A 14619-nucleotide genomic window follows, 5' to 3' on the forward strand; every position below is an offset into this window, starting at 1 on the left:
TTTTGTGCGTCCTCTCACGTAAAATGTAGATATATTTCTCTTCCTTCGAACATGTGCACAAGTGCACATGTGTCAGTCGCATCAATTGAACGGTATACAGTACAGCCCCATATTTAATTTCTTGCCTCATTAAGGATTTGTCCGAGGTTAACTTTCTTGTAGCTGAAAGTAAATATGAGGCTTTTTTTTAAAAAAAAATAGCGCTAAAGGTTTTTGGTTTATTATTAAAATAGTTAAAAAATAATGTGCTCCACAGTCAAAGGTTTGGCGAGATTGTTAATTCTTCAGCCCTTCAGTGAATTCAGGTAGGAGTACAGTGTAATAGGAGACCAGACCAAGGGAAAGGATTCCCACATAATAAGGCTCTCTGAGCCCTCTCCCAAATATAATGTTTATGTAGACTACACATTTATATTCTTAATTATTATTATTACTGTGTGTGTGTGTGTGTTCTTCTATCTCAAGGCAATTTTCTTTTGTCAACACTTGATGAGTTATAGCTAATAGAAACTCCACTAAATATGGCAGAACTCTCTTCCCCCCCAGAGTAAGCAGTGCCACAGCATTTTCTCTTTTCTGCTTGTCCTCTTGCTCCATCTTGTGTCTGTGAAAAAACAGTTGGCACTTGTTAGATTGTGGCTGCTGCTGTTGGTGGTGGTACACCACTCTAAGAAAACAAAAACAAAACAAAAAACCAAAACCAAAAACATTCAAAATGCTTTTTATCATATATATAAAATATTTAAATCATGACACAGCTCAGGGATTAGAAAGGGCATACATATCATTTCCTTTTACACATGTGGTGTTTGCTGAAAGCAGTCAAACTAACTTATAGTACTGATCCAATACAACAACAGAAAAAGGTTTTTAAAAAAAAGGAGAAGAAGAATTAAATATATAATCATGCTACTAGCTTACAATATATGTTTATCTGACTCTATGCTGCATGTAACCTTCAACTGCTGCACATTCAATTTATTTTTCTTGTTATTTTTAAGTCAGATGTCCAAATGACTTATCTGTGACAGCTGACTACCTATCCTCAGCCAACAGATTAAAACCTTTGACCTTCTTACAGTTTGGTCGGTAACATATAATATGTGAAATTTGTGTCATGAAATTTGCATTACACTTTTAAATGCATACCTGTTGTGAGCATCAATTTCTCTTCATTTTAGCAGCTGACTGTCTGCTGTACTGGGGTCTCATAAAATAGGAAGTAGCCTTTCTATCTAGCGTGACTCATGATTTGATGGTTTGACATGGTTTGATGCAGAGCCTGCTGCTCTCTGTTTCAGGCACATTGTGCTTCTGCTGGCATTTGATATCATATCTCTCTCCTGTGATAGACCCAAAAAAATCTGGAACAGGTTCTCTTGTAAAAGAGGTCTATAAAGTTGTTACACACTTGTATGTAATCACTAATGTGCAAGCACACATACTGCACACACAGAAATACACATGAACGTCTCTTTCCTCCCCTCGCCTTTACTTGGATCCTTTTAGTCCCAGAGTCACTTTTGTGCTAGAGCTCAGCTCTTTGGCATGTGTGTATGCATGTTTGGGTGGTTGCAGGGCAACAAGCATTCTGCGTTCATGAATGATGAAACCACCTGACCCCTAATCACCTATAGATGCTAGTTATATCATATTTAATTTCTAATTTTTGTTTTTTTCTTTCATTTTCCAAACTGTAAGTGTATTCACCTTCACGTACAATGTATCCATAAAGCAGGGGCTATGTAACGATTCTCCAGGACTCCCACAAAAGCTTACAGATCGTCTATATGTTCTCTAGTTTCAGTCTCTAAAAAACAATCCCCAAACAGTATTCACATCGTTCCATTTTCCCATCATGTCACCCACGTTGCATGGCTTTTGACTGCCCTAGCATTCCACAGGGTCTAAGAATTTGCCACAGTTCTGCCTTGGATATAGATCGTCACAGATCTTTCTGTTACTGAGGTTGAGATCAGTGCTGTCCTATAGGAGGAAGGTGACATATCGGAGATCATATGTTCGTTTGAAGGACACTTTAGCCTTCTTGTTGCTGAAGATAGGCTTGTTCTTTATTACTCTGGCTGTTTGGGGTCGTTGTCATGCAAACCAAGATACATTTGGGGTCAGCCAGACCCTCCATGGGGGTGCTGTGTAAGGATATCTAAAGTGTCTGGGTATTTCCCAACTAAGAGTTGAACACAGGCATAAAGCTGTATTGTATGGGGTGTGTGTGGGGAAATTACTGCTGATATTTTTATACTGCAGTGTTGCATCCTACTTCCAAAATAGAATTGTGACATGCCCTGAGTAAAGGGTTTGGCTGCTATGCACTGTTGATATTCTGAGACTTGGTGCGTGCATGTGTCTGTATTATAATGCTTTTCCCAGCCGTTCTGGGATCTGGTTCTAATTTAAGGGTGTCTTTTCTAGGCTATGGGTCATGGTGTATTAGTTATGAATCTGGGGTTGTTAGGCAACTTGTAGGTAGCTCATTTTCTGTCCTGAGCTAATGATGTGTTCTTTAACGGGAAAACACCTGGATGACTGCTCCTGCCACGACAGCAGATACCACAGTCAAGTCACATCGAGCACATATCAGATTTTTCCCATCATCTCTGCTGGTGTCCCCACATTATTTCTTGGGGTGAAAGGCTCCCTCGTCTGACAGATGTTTGCAACTGGATGGGGAATTGAATGACATAGACCACAGGATTCATGTTCAGTAATGGTATCATTAGAATGTAATATACTTTTTGGTCCAATTCTAGACAGGGATCTTACCTAGACTTGATGGGATTTTGGCGATGGAACAATCCCTTGGAAGGGAGCCTAGCAAGTCCTTGAATCCCAGTGTTTGTGGATTGAGCTGCACTTTAGTTAAATACTCCCATGTAACATTGTGAGCATGCTAGCATCCTCACAATGAGAACATTGCCCACATGGTGATATTTAACAGGTAGCTCGTTGTTAATTTTGATCATGATCACGATTGTTTTTATTTTTTGTCATGTCAGCATGCTAAAATGTGCTAATCACCACTAAAGAAGCTGGCAGTGGAGGGTAAAGTAAATCACATTTGTTTGACAAATAATAATTCATAAGCCAAAGAATTAAACTAAATTAAGCACTTCATTCATATGATTCATATAGATTCATATAATATCAACCTCAGAAAAGTCAGATCACCTATTATGATTCATTACATATGAAGACTAAAAACTCAAAAATATGTTATTTTTGTTAATAATAATGATTGGATATTTTAGTGACTGACTTTAGACTGACAGACTGATACTAATACCAAATATGAATTTTAATAATTGTATTTCCCTATTTAGTTCCCCCAAGGAACTTTATATTGTAAGGCGAAGACCCTACAATAATATAAAGAAAACAGAGAAAACCCCAACAATCATATGACCCCCTTTCACCAAGCACTTTAGCCACAGTGGGAAGGAAAAACTCCCTCTTAACAGGAAGAAGCCCCCAACAGAACCAGGCTCAGAGAAGGATGGCCATCTGCTGTGACTGGTTCGAGTAAAGGGAAGAAGACAGGGCAAAGACACAATGTAGAAGAGAGCCAGAGATTAATAACAACTGATGATTGAATGCAGAGAGGTGAATAAACACACAGAGTGAAGAAAAGATGGGCAAAGAAAAGAAATCCTTAGTGCATCATGGGAATCATATGCTACATGCTTTATCAAAATGGAAGGTTTTAAGCCTAATCTTAAAAGCAGAGAGGTTTTCTGTATCCTGAATCCAAACTGGGAGCTGGCTCCACCAAGAGGGGCCTGAAAACTGAAGACTTTGCCTCCGTTCTACTTTTAAATACTCTAGCAACCACAAGTAAACCAGCAGTCTGAGAGGAAAGTGCTCTAATAATGTGATACAGTACTTTAAGGTCATTAAGATAAGATGGGGCTTAATTATTCACCATCCAAGCTGTCTGACCTTTACTGAAGTAATAGTGACCCCCTTATTACTATGTTATAGCTCATGAAATGTGACAGGAATATTTAAAGAATTTTAATTTGAAAAATTCTTGAGCTCCCACAGAGAAGTGCTTTTCATAAATTCTTCAGGTTTTTGATGTTTCTTGTTTACTTTAAAGGAATGCAAGAAGCCTTTGTTGTTGATGTTGCAAGAGATCCATCTTGAATCACTCTTATCTGGTAATAATGACCTGGCACCAGACAGTTTGTGTAGTGAGCCAATTTAGGTCAGGCCTATTTACATTTTCTATCTGACTTTGATTAGCAGCTACAATAATCTCACAGCATGGCAGTAAAAGTAGTCAAGCTCTATCTCCAGTCCAGTGGCCACACAACAGAGTTCAAACGAGAAATCTAAAAATAGAGTTGACACCATTTGCAGCTGACATGCAGACTTTCTCTGTGAAACGCAAATATGTGCACGACCACACACAACTCCTCCAACAGCCACAACTCCCACGTACGTTAGTGGCATGTTTCCTCTTTGATTCAGAACTGAAATGCTACAGACAGGGTTTTAAATTTTGCAAAACAGCTCAGATATTTGTACTTTTATGCCTTTGTTCTGTTGTAAGCATTGCTTTTTTATCTGGTAGATTGCACTCAGAGGAATATTTAGCATCCTACAGAACCAGAGTTAGTCATCATCATCCTTTTTATCATCATTACACAGCTATGACACATGAGAGGGAAGAGATTCCTCAAGTGTTAGTATGCTTTCAGCTGCAGCCAGTGAGATCATTACATTAATTTCCTCATGCTATAGGCTCCAGCCTTCAACAACGCTGGATTTTATATGTATTTCAGAAAATGCTGGACTTTCCTTACATTTTCTACTTGTGGCAAAATAATATTTACATTAATATTTACATTTTCATAATATTCAGAAACACAATCTACACTGAAATCTAACAAAGAATTTTCAATATGCTTGCAATGACAGCATTGTGATTGTGTATTATGTCAGAACTGTGTTGTAATGGGTAAAACTTTTGGGATGGATTTCTTTTTCATTCTTTCTTTTTTTCCTGAGCTGAGAAATTTGACAAATTTAAAACACTCATATATGGAATTACACAAAGTTGCAACTTGCATTGACATTAACTATTTTAAATATTCAGGATGCATGTAACAAGATAGCGCTCGACTGATACACACAGATGTATCCATCTGCTCTGGGTGTGTGCGAGTCGGGTAGAGAGCTCTGATGACAAAGCTGAGCGTGTGACCTTCCTGGCAGTAGTCAGTCATATTTCTTATATAACCAAGGCTACATAACTCTATTGTAACTCTATAGCTTCATACTAATTTAAACAATCCATATAATAAATTCTGATGTGCTACATTAGGACAGAGCAGAACACATTCTTTCCACTTACTTATAACACAAAATGGTAATTTTAACATGATGTTGGCCATATTTTAGAACAATCATTCATGTTAATTTTGGTTATGTGCTTTTCTGAGCCAGTTTCTTTAGCCTAAACTGAATTAAGTTGGACAATTTCCACTAAGTGAAGCTTCATACAAAATATAACCATGATTTGATGCAGTGTTTCTAACAGCTCCTGATCATTTCTATCAAAACTTCCCATATTAGACTTACTGCACAAAAGGGAAGGGACTGTCTGACTGATTTTTACACCCATTCATTCGATCATCCATCGTCAAACAGACATACATGCAGAAGGCCATCGTGAAACCAGATCCCTTCAACAGCTGAACCAAGGGCTGGCAAAAGGTGCAACAAGGGGGGTAGGGAGAGGCTGAAAGACAAGAAAAAGAAGGCTGGACAAAAATGCATCGCTGAAGAGCATAAAGAAATATGAAAGAAAGGCTTTTAGTCCAACAGATAACATCTCAAGAGATGACAATGAACTGAACAAAAATGTCCTCTGAGCAATTTCCTAAAAACCTGTATAAGTCATTTTTAGTGAACGTCTTCTACAATGAACTACGCAGAGAAAATAAAGCTAGAACAGCCAAAATAAAAAACTCAAATCATAATTACAATTATGATACATTTTCACATTGATTAACACTGGTTAGCAGAGCTATTTAATTTTCACCTCATGCCCTTAAATCTGGGGTTTAAAAAGCCACTACTAATGAGGCAGTTATGAAAAATATTTTTTTTAAAAAGACTTGTTGGGTAAAATTTGAAGAACTGTTAATGCATCTTAACCAATGAAGGAATCTTCCAGACTGATTTAAAATGCCAAAAGTAATCAATGAAAAAAGGGGTTGTGATACAGTGGCGGGGTGGAGTAGTGGGAGTGCAGATGGGGTGAACAGAGACATCAAGAAGAGGGGTTGGGTTTATGAGTGGGTGTGGGGGTGGTAGAGCTACAAATAGTTGCACTCAGTGGCTGGCATTTCTTCACTTAGTTTTCTTCCCAGTTGCCCAGTGGGACAGTTGGGTCTCAGCACCTCAAGCGGTTCCATCAAATCCACAACTCAACCAACAACTCAACCAGCCATGAGCAAGTCCTACAGCTCCTCAGCCCAGAGTGCTTCCTCGTACCGTCGCACCTTTGGCTCTGGTGTTGGGTCAACACCACTGTCATCGATGTTCTCCTCCTCTCTAGGAGGAGCCCACAGCTCCGCTTCTAGCCGTATGTCTAGCAGAGTCTACGAAGTCAAGAGCACCGGCATTCCCTCTTATTCTAGCTTCAACTTGTCTTCTGGGGCCGGGCTCGGCTCCTCCAAGGCCATGCGCACCTATGCCGGGGAGAAGCTCGACTTCAACCTTGCAGACGCCATGAACCAAGACTTCCTCAACACAAGGACCAATGAGAAGGCCGAGCTTCAGCACCTCAATGACCGCTTTGCTAGCTACATTGAGAAGGTGCGTTTCCTGGAGCAGCAGAATGCCGCGCTGACAGTGGAGATCGAGAAGCTCAGGGGCCGCGAGGGGCCTGGGCGTGTGGCTGAGCTGTATGAGGAGGAAATGAGGGAGCTGAGGAGGCAGATAGAGGCCATCACCAACCAGCGTGCCAGAGTGGAGGTGGAGAGAGACAACCTGGCCGATGACCTGCAGAAACTTAAGCTCAGGTAAGCTTGGATTGATGGGACTGGGCCAATATGTAGATAAACATCTTCATGAACAAATGATGAGTAAAGAAAAATATATATATAAAAAACTGACTCGTGTAATATGGCTTTAATATAAGTGAGCTACTGGAAACACATGCACTCACATGTAGGAGTACACAGGAGTCTCATGTTAAGTCTAAAGCCAAACAAATGGAATAGTTTGAATTAACTGAAACATGGGGGATGTGATCCTTTTTTACTTAAAGAAAAGCTCATTCTGTTACATTTATAAAAAAAAAAAAAAAAATCATGTGATACAATAAATATTTGTGACCTCACATCCCCCCCCCCCTCCCCCCACTCTGGAAGGTGCTATCTTACATTCTGGAAACACACCAAACCTCTATCAGATGGAACAGAAGGAGAAAATCGGAAGACGGGAAAGCAGAAGGGGGGGAGGAGACTTTAAAACGTTTTATCCAGTGTGTTAAAAATAAAACAAACAAGTGGCATCAAGTACAACTCATTGATTTCTAAAGAGTGTCTCTCCTCTTTTGGGAAAAATGAAAACAACAAAGTAACAAAGGAGAGATTTGAGAATAGGAATGCTTCAGTAATTGTTACGGTCCAATGGCTTATTACAAAGGTGTTTTATAATTTATTCACGAGAGACACAGCAGAAGAAAATTGAGAGCAAGAGAGAGAGAGGGAGATCTGCAGGTTCATAGGAATAGAGTTGAGACTCACAGGCAGACAGATTAAGTTTCAGCTCGACAGAAAGCAGTCAGACATGAGAGAAGTAGACAGATAAAAATAAGTGTATACACACGGCCTGTTTGTTTGGTGAGTTTAAAGAAGAAGAAATCTAAAAAAGTGAAAAATTTTCAAAAGCCAGTCCACCAAATACACATTCCTTCTATGTGCACTGCATATGTGACAGAACGTGAGCATGAGAGAGAGAGAAAAGCACGGGGAGCTGCAGTGTGGGTGTATCGCTGAATAATCTATTTGGAGCGACTAAATCATCTCTGTGAAATTCTGTCACTGCGAGATGCTGCATGCAGCATCACTTAAATAAAATGTATATCAAAAGACAGGCTCAAACACACACAGCACTCTGACTCTTCACTCTCTGTGTATCACGCCTGCTCAAATGGTTGCCTGAAACGTTCAGTGAAACTTGTTAAAGCACCAGCTGCTCCTAATATCACATGCAAACAGTTGCAACGCATGCACGCTGACATTCTCATTGAACATTCTCACTGAACGTTTCCATGGACGATGACATGATTCAAAACCGCAAAAAAAATGCCAATAGCATCTGCTGTGTGTATTTGTGTCGGTAGTGATTATGTGTGAGGTGCATGACAGCATTTTTTTCTGCATTTTCCAGTTGTTCAAAGCGCACGGCGAAATGCTAATTCTGGAAACTGCACCGGGACAGGCCTGTGTTGCTCTCACACTGTTACCATTCTGATTCTGACAGTGTGACAGCTGCAACAGAGCTTTAGGACTCAACGAGCAAGTGCAGAAGTGTGCGTGTGTGTGGACATGGATACAAATAAAAGCTTGAACTTTGATGTTTCATTGTCTATGCCGGTTCTATTCTTCTGAATTTACTGAGAGACGAAAAGAGCAGAAAGGCTGGAGGACTGAGAGGTGGTAACTAGTTTATCTGTCTAGTAAGTGATCCCTGGGGGGAAAAGCTGTTCACTCCAACAGTTTGTCTTCACTTTTGTTTCAACTTTCCGCTTTCTTTTTCGCTCTTTTCCTTTTTGTATGTTGCTGTCATTCTGGCAGACTGCAAGAAGAGATTCACCAGAAGGAAGAAGCTGAGAACAACCTGTCTGCTTTCAGATCTGTAAGTCTTCCATTTCCTTAAATCACTCATCTATAGCTCAGTCATTTTCTCTTCAGTCCAAAACAGAGAAACTTTGCCTCCTTTGGTTGAGCAGTCATTTTTCTCCTTTAATTTTCTTCTTATTTTAACATTTTTTTAAATGTGTTGGTTATTGGTCATTTTCTTTTTTGCCATTCTCTCCTCTTATCTAGGATGTCGACAGTGCCACTCTCGCTAGGCTGGACCTGGAGAGACGTATTGAGAGTCTGCAAGAAGAGATTGCCTTCCTCAAGAAGATTCATGAAGAGGTTTGCTGATTTACCAGCTTTGGTTGGCTGGCTTCACACAATTAGGCGGTGGGAGGGTTGCGTCTGGAATGGCATCTGGCATAAAATCCGATCCATTCGCTGTAGCAACCACTTGGGAAATAAGAGAGCAGTAAAAACTACCCTTCCTCTCTATATCTATTATGTGTGTCACTAGGATGGTGTATAGTGTATCATATAACACCTGTGTGTGTTACTATACTGTGCTGTGATATTAGATCTGAGTCTCCACAGGCATGCAGCTCTTCATGAGATCAAAGACATCGTACTTAAATCCACCTACTGATGTTAAAGCACAGATATCGTTCCCATCTACGTAAATTCATGTCTGTAGGAAAATTTAACAGTCATTTAACTATTACAGGGCAACAGAAAGATCTAACCTTATACACTTACAGATATCAAATGATATTCTGAGCCACACACTCAGACACATGTCTGCACAGCTGAAGTCCCTTCTTCTCATTTTGTCTTCTTTGCTTGAACTTTGACCTGCCAGAAATGCCAAAGTGCTGATTGGTCAAAAGACTCTGTCAGCTGTTGTGTGACAGAGAAAAAGAGGGTGTGCCTGTGAACAGATGCAAAGCTATTTATAACTTTCAGTTAGATCAGACAACAACTGAGTGCAATCCAGGCTGGCTAATTTAAAAAAAAAGCCTGTTGCTAACAGAATGCATCAGTCGACAGCTGGGTGAATTTGTAATTTGACACATTAGATTTCTATATGTAAATATTCTGATCTGACGTGTTATCGCACGTTGAATTATTTTTAACTTGTCAACTGAATTAGCAGGTATCGTTTTAATGTCCCGGTAGCTACTCACATGTTTGCTTATTCATCATTTTGACACGAGCGGAGTTTGACTTTTTCTGGACTCCTTGCAGGAAATCCGTGAGCTGCAGAGCCAGATTCAGGACACTCAGGTGCAGATCCAGATGGATATGTCTAAGCCCGACCTCACTGCTGCTCTGAGGGACATCCGCATGCAGTACGAAGCCATTGCTGCCAAAAACATTGCAGAGGCTGAAGAATGGTACAAGTCTAAGGTAGAATGGAGGCATGCACACGTAAAATGCACATAGTAGTTCTTAGCTGTTGCACTGTTAATCCTCCTGTCTTCTGTCTTCAGGTGTCTGATCTGAACCAGGCCGTGAACAAGAACAATGATGCACTGCGTCAGGCCAAGCAGGAGACCATGGAATTCAGACACCAGATCCAGTCCTACACTTGCGAGATTGACTCACTGAAGGGCACTGTGAGTATTTGTAGCAACTTTTCTCACTTTCTTTTTTGGCTTCTGATTTTACATTTCTTCTTTCTGATTGATATCATCTTTACATTTCCTTGATAACCATATTTTCAGCCATAAACAGCCATAAACTTCTGTTTCTTTTAGGTGCGTTTACTCTCTTTCAAGCTTCTTATCCCTTCTTTTCAAGGACTTCATGTCTCTGTTTCTTTGCAGAATGAGTCTCTGCTGCGCCAGATGAGAGACATGGAGGATCGCATGGCCCGCGAGGCTACTGGTTACCAAGATACCATTGCACGGCTCGAGGAAGATATTGCTAAGATGAAAGTAATACGCTTAGATATGTCATGCTGATCTTTTGCATTTCACACTGGGTAATAGAAGTAGCAGGATTTTGTGTTTGGTGAAAACTATATTTTAAGCACTTCTTACACACTGATTTCAAGGATGATATGGCCCGCCACCTGAGGGAGTACCAGGACCTCCTCAATGTGAAGATGGCCCTCGATATTGAAATTGCCACCTACCGCAAGCTGCTGGAAGGAGAGGAGAGCAGGTGTGTTTCTGTCCTAAAATTACCTTAATTTTTTGTGATTTTGCATTTATGTCGTACTCATTACTGATTTGTTATGCTCCTCTTTCTGTAGAATCACTACCACCATACCTGTCCAGTCTGCTTATTCTTCCATTGGATTCAGAGGTATGAGAAGTTGCACCCTTTATTCCTGTCACGCGTAAATACCGTTAAAATCTATTGGGCATGAGTCAATAAGGGGGGATGATAAAAGGTCTAATTATAGGCTGTGACTGTATATGGTAGCTGCTATTATAAGGGCATTACATATAGTGTCTTTGCAGTGACACATTCTGACCACTGTGTGGGGATATATGACTAAAACCTTCATGCCTCTGTGGTTCAGGGAGGCAAGAATTAACCTTCATTAATAATCATATGACTTACCCTCTTCATTTAATAGATTAATAGTAAGAAGGTGCAATTAGTCTCTGTTAGTACCTCCCATCTGAGCACTTTGTGACAGCTTAAAGTTAACACAAGGATGTTGTGTGGATGTTCCATTAATGTTACAGCCATGTGAAATTGTTCAAAGCTCATTAAACTTCTAAGTGCAATGCTTAACTAATATCAGTGACTAAATTATCTCAGTGTAGCTGCAGAAAGAATTAAAGCAGTTTATGAAAGAGCTGCATGTGTGAATTTGTTCCTACAGAGACCAGTCCTGAGTCCCAGCATCAGCGCTCATCAGAGGTTCACTCCAAGAAGACTGTTCTCATCAAGACCATTGAGACCCGCGATGGAGAGGTTTGAGCTCACACGTACATGCACACACAGGCATACACACAAATATACACTTTTATGCACAAAAATGTCCATGTTGAGGTACCCTAATGAACTACAAAAGCGCTAGTAAATTATAACTTATATTTTTTTCAACCAAACCATTCTGATTTACTATATTCTCATCCAGATTAAATATTCTATGAGCCAGAGTGCTAATGCCTCATGTGTAAGTCTGGTTTCAGTATCACACCTGCCTTCTGATTGTCTGCTCACATCAGCGGGTTGAAACAAGCTACCAGATTTAATAAGGATACGTTCCTTCTTGCATTTGTCAATCACAGCCACTACATTTTCACAACTGTCTACACATACAAATGTGGCAACATAGTAGCAAAGCTGTTTTAGCTTCTATTCTCTTTGTTATCCCTGAAATCTTGTAGTTTGAATCAATCCGGGTACAGACACTTTCATAAAAGTTACAGCACCGGCTTCCCTGAACAAGCACCTTCACTGTCAGCGCTCCAGTTGGTCCCAGCACAGTCCTTCACCTTAAGCATAACACCTGCACTGAATGTTAAGCTTAAGTAGAACTTTATTGCCAGACTAGCACGGCAGATGGGGTGTTTTCTCACACCGTTTATGCAGACACTGTGCATAGCGAAAATAGACTCTTTCCCTTTTGTATCAATTTACAGTGTCCCCTTTTTTCCCCTTCCACAGGTTGTCAGTGAGTCGACACAGCACCAGCAAGACATCATGTAAACAAGAAGAAACAATGTTACTTAAAAAATAATAGCACCAATAATGAAATCTTTTCCTATTAGAATTACAATGATTAATAAGCTGTGCCTACTTTTAGATACAAAATGCTGACCATTTTATGTAACCAGTCATGGAAGTGAAATTTAACCACTGTACATCCGTACATAAATTACTTTAAGCGTCACAGGAAAGACGCAGTGTAGAGGCATAATGCCTTTAGCCTTGTTTTAAATGAAGGGCATTCCAGGATGTTTTTCTGTATTTGTGTTACTTTTCGCTGCAAAAGAAAAGTATCTTGCATCTATCTTGTCTGCAAAAATATTTTAGTGGTAAGAGTAATATTTCAAATGAGTACAGCTCGTACTGCCGAATTATCCCATCACCCACTGTAGCAATCAATGGCAGATCAATTTGACTGAAGCACCGCAGTCAGATAAATTTCACTGTGTGTATTCCAGGATTTTTACATGTGTATGCACATCGATTGATTAAGATAGGCTATCTCTGTAACTGATTCAAGGAAAGTGAGATGTTGGTTTGAAATAGGAACTCAGTTGTGTTTTGACCTTTGAGCTCTCCAGCATGTGCTACGTGTCTGATGGTATGTGTATGAGTAACCATGGTATCCTCCTTCGCTCTGACAAAAACTCAAATAAAAGATTTCACTTGCTGGGCAGAAAGTTTATTCAAATTCTGTAACTCATATCTCTAGGCATTAGCATTCCTCAGACAGCATGCGTGCATTTTCATCCAAATCTTTATGAACTTTCTCTTCCCACTGCATGCATCAACTGATGTGGCCCGTTTTAGCTTTCCAAAAGATACTAGCTCCCCCAGCCAAGCGTAACACTCTTCTGTCAAAATTTAATTTTCTTCTATACACAAAACACGAGTTGTGGCTTTCTTGAATTTATCAGTAACCAGTCTGATCTTGGTGCAAGGAAAACGAAACAAGGGCACATTAACGAGCGGCCCTTTGTCATTCTTGGTCTCCAGCAGAAGCAGATTAGCAGAGCAACAAGAATTACAGTCTGTGCAGTTTGTTTCTAAAGCCACTGGACTGAAAATGTCATCAGAGATAAAAATTTGTTGGGGTGGAGGAGAGAAAAAGGAAACACAGAAACAATAAATGAGCCTGCAAGAAAGAGCAAGACGGGAAGAAGAGAAAAACAGAGGACAAATATAATGAAAAGGTTATTCTGAGACAGAGACACGGGGAAGATCTAGAAAGAGATAATTACGCTGAATAACATAAAGAAGTATGTGACTGCTACTCCAGTAATTAGTGGAGCCATGACGGTGTGCTTTCATCACCGAATCAACAGAAAGGGCAAACTGCTCCTGTGTTCTTTTCCCTCTAAATAAAGTTTCCTCACTTCTGTGAACTCTCCTCTTTTTTCCTAGGAAGCAAAAAGCTTCAAGCATTACTGCACTTCTTATTTCTTGATTAGTTTTGCTGTTGTATTTGTTGTTATATAACTGCTGCAGTTTGTAATGAAGCTACACTGCTAATGTAGCCTGAAACCTACACTGTCAGAGCACATAAGAATGCAACTGACTGGAAATCCAGATGCTTGATTTTTCTCCATTACTTATGTTAATGATTCTTAAGCAGCTCTTTATCACAGCCAACACCTGCAGAGTAAAAATGATATTTTGAAGCTCATATCTGGTGTTTAAGAACTCGTTTTTCTCTTTACTTTGCACACTTTGTCCTCTCTAAAAGACTTGAGCCATCCTGCTCATCTTCACATTTTGCTTCCAAGGAGCCAGACTTTCTTGCAATTTCTTTCAAAGACCTTAAAATGTCTTTTTGAAGGTCTTGCAAAGTTTTGGCTTTTTGCTCTCATCTTCAGGGCAGTTCCTGTACATGACTGTTATCAGAGTAATGCAGCTTTTTTGTTTTGTTTGTATGTTTCTTAAGCCAAATAACATTGACCAATGAATTATGCAAATATTAAAAAAAAGGAATTTAACTGAAAGCATGAACCATTGTTGTGGCTACTTTGTTACTTGTAGCCTGTTGCAAAAAACATATACTTTGTTATTTTTGAATAGCAAAGTATATGTTTGAATGAATGAATATATGAAAGAAAAAACTGAAGAT

At 39.8% G+C, this 14619-nt stretch overlaps 1 protein-coding gene across 1 annotated transcript; it reads left to right on the forward strand.

The window, feature by feature from the left end:
* Nucleotides 1-6378: 6378 nt before the first annotated feature.
* On the forward strand, nt 6379-13192 carry desma (desmin a). The gene is made up of 10 exons (XM_080903236.1): nt 6379-7052; nt 8835-8895; nt 9087-9182; nt 10086-10247; nt 10331-10456; nt 10667-10777; nt 10897-11006; nt 11098-11150; nt 11680-11771; nt 12471-13192. Exons 1-10 carry the CDS (start codon nt 6478-6480, stop codon nt 12510-12512), a joined length of 1428 nt encoding a protein of 475 aa, XP_080759362.1. The 5' UTR covers nt 6379-6477; the 3' UTR covers nt 12513-13192.
* Nucleotides 13193-14619: the final 1427 nt, after the last annotated feature.

Source organism: Rhamphochromis sp. 'chilingali', assembly GCF_963969265.1.
Source record: "Rhamphochromis sp. 'chilingali' genome assembly, chromosome: 14".
In the NCBI taxonomy this organism is placed as follows: domain Eukaryota; kingdom Metazoa; phylum Chordata; class Actinopteri; order Cichliformes; family Cichlidae; genus Rhamphochromis; species Rhamphochromis sp. 'chilingali'.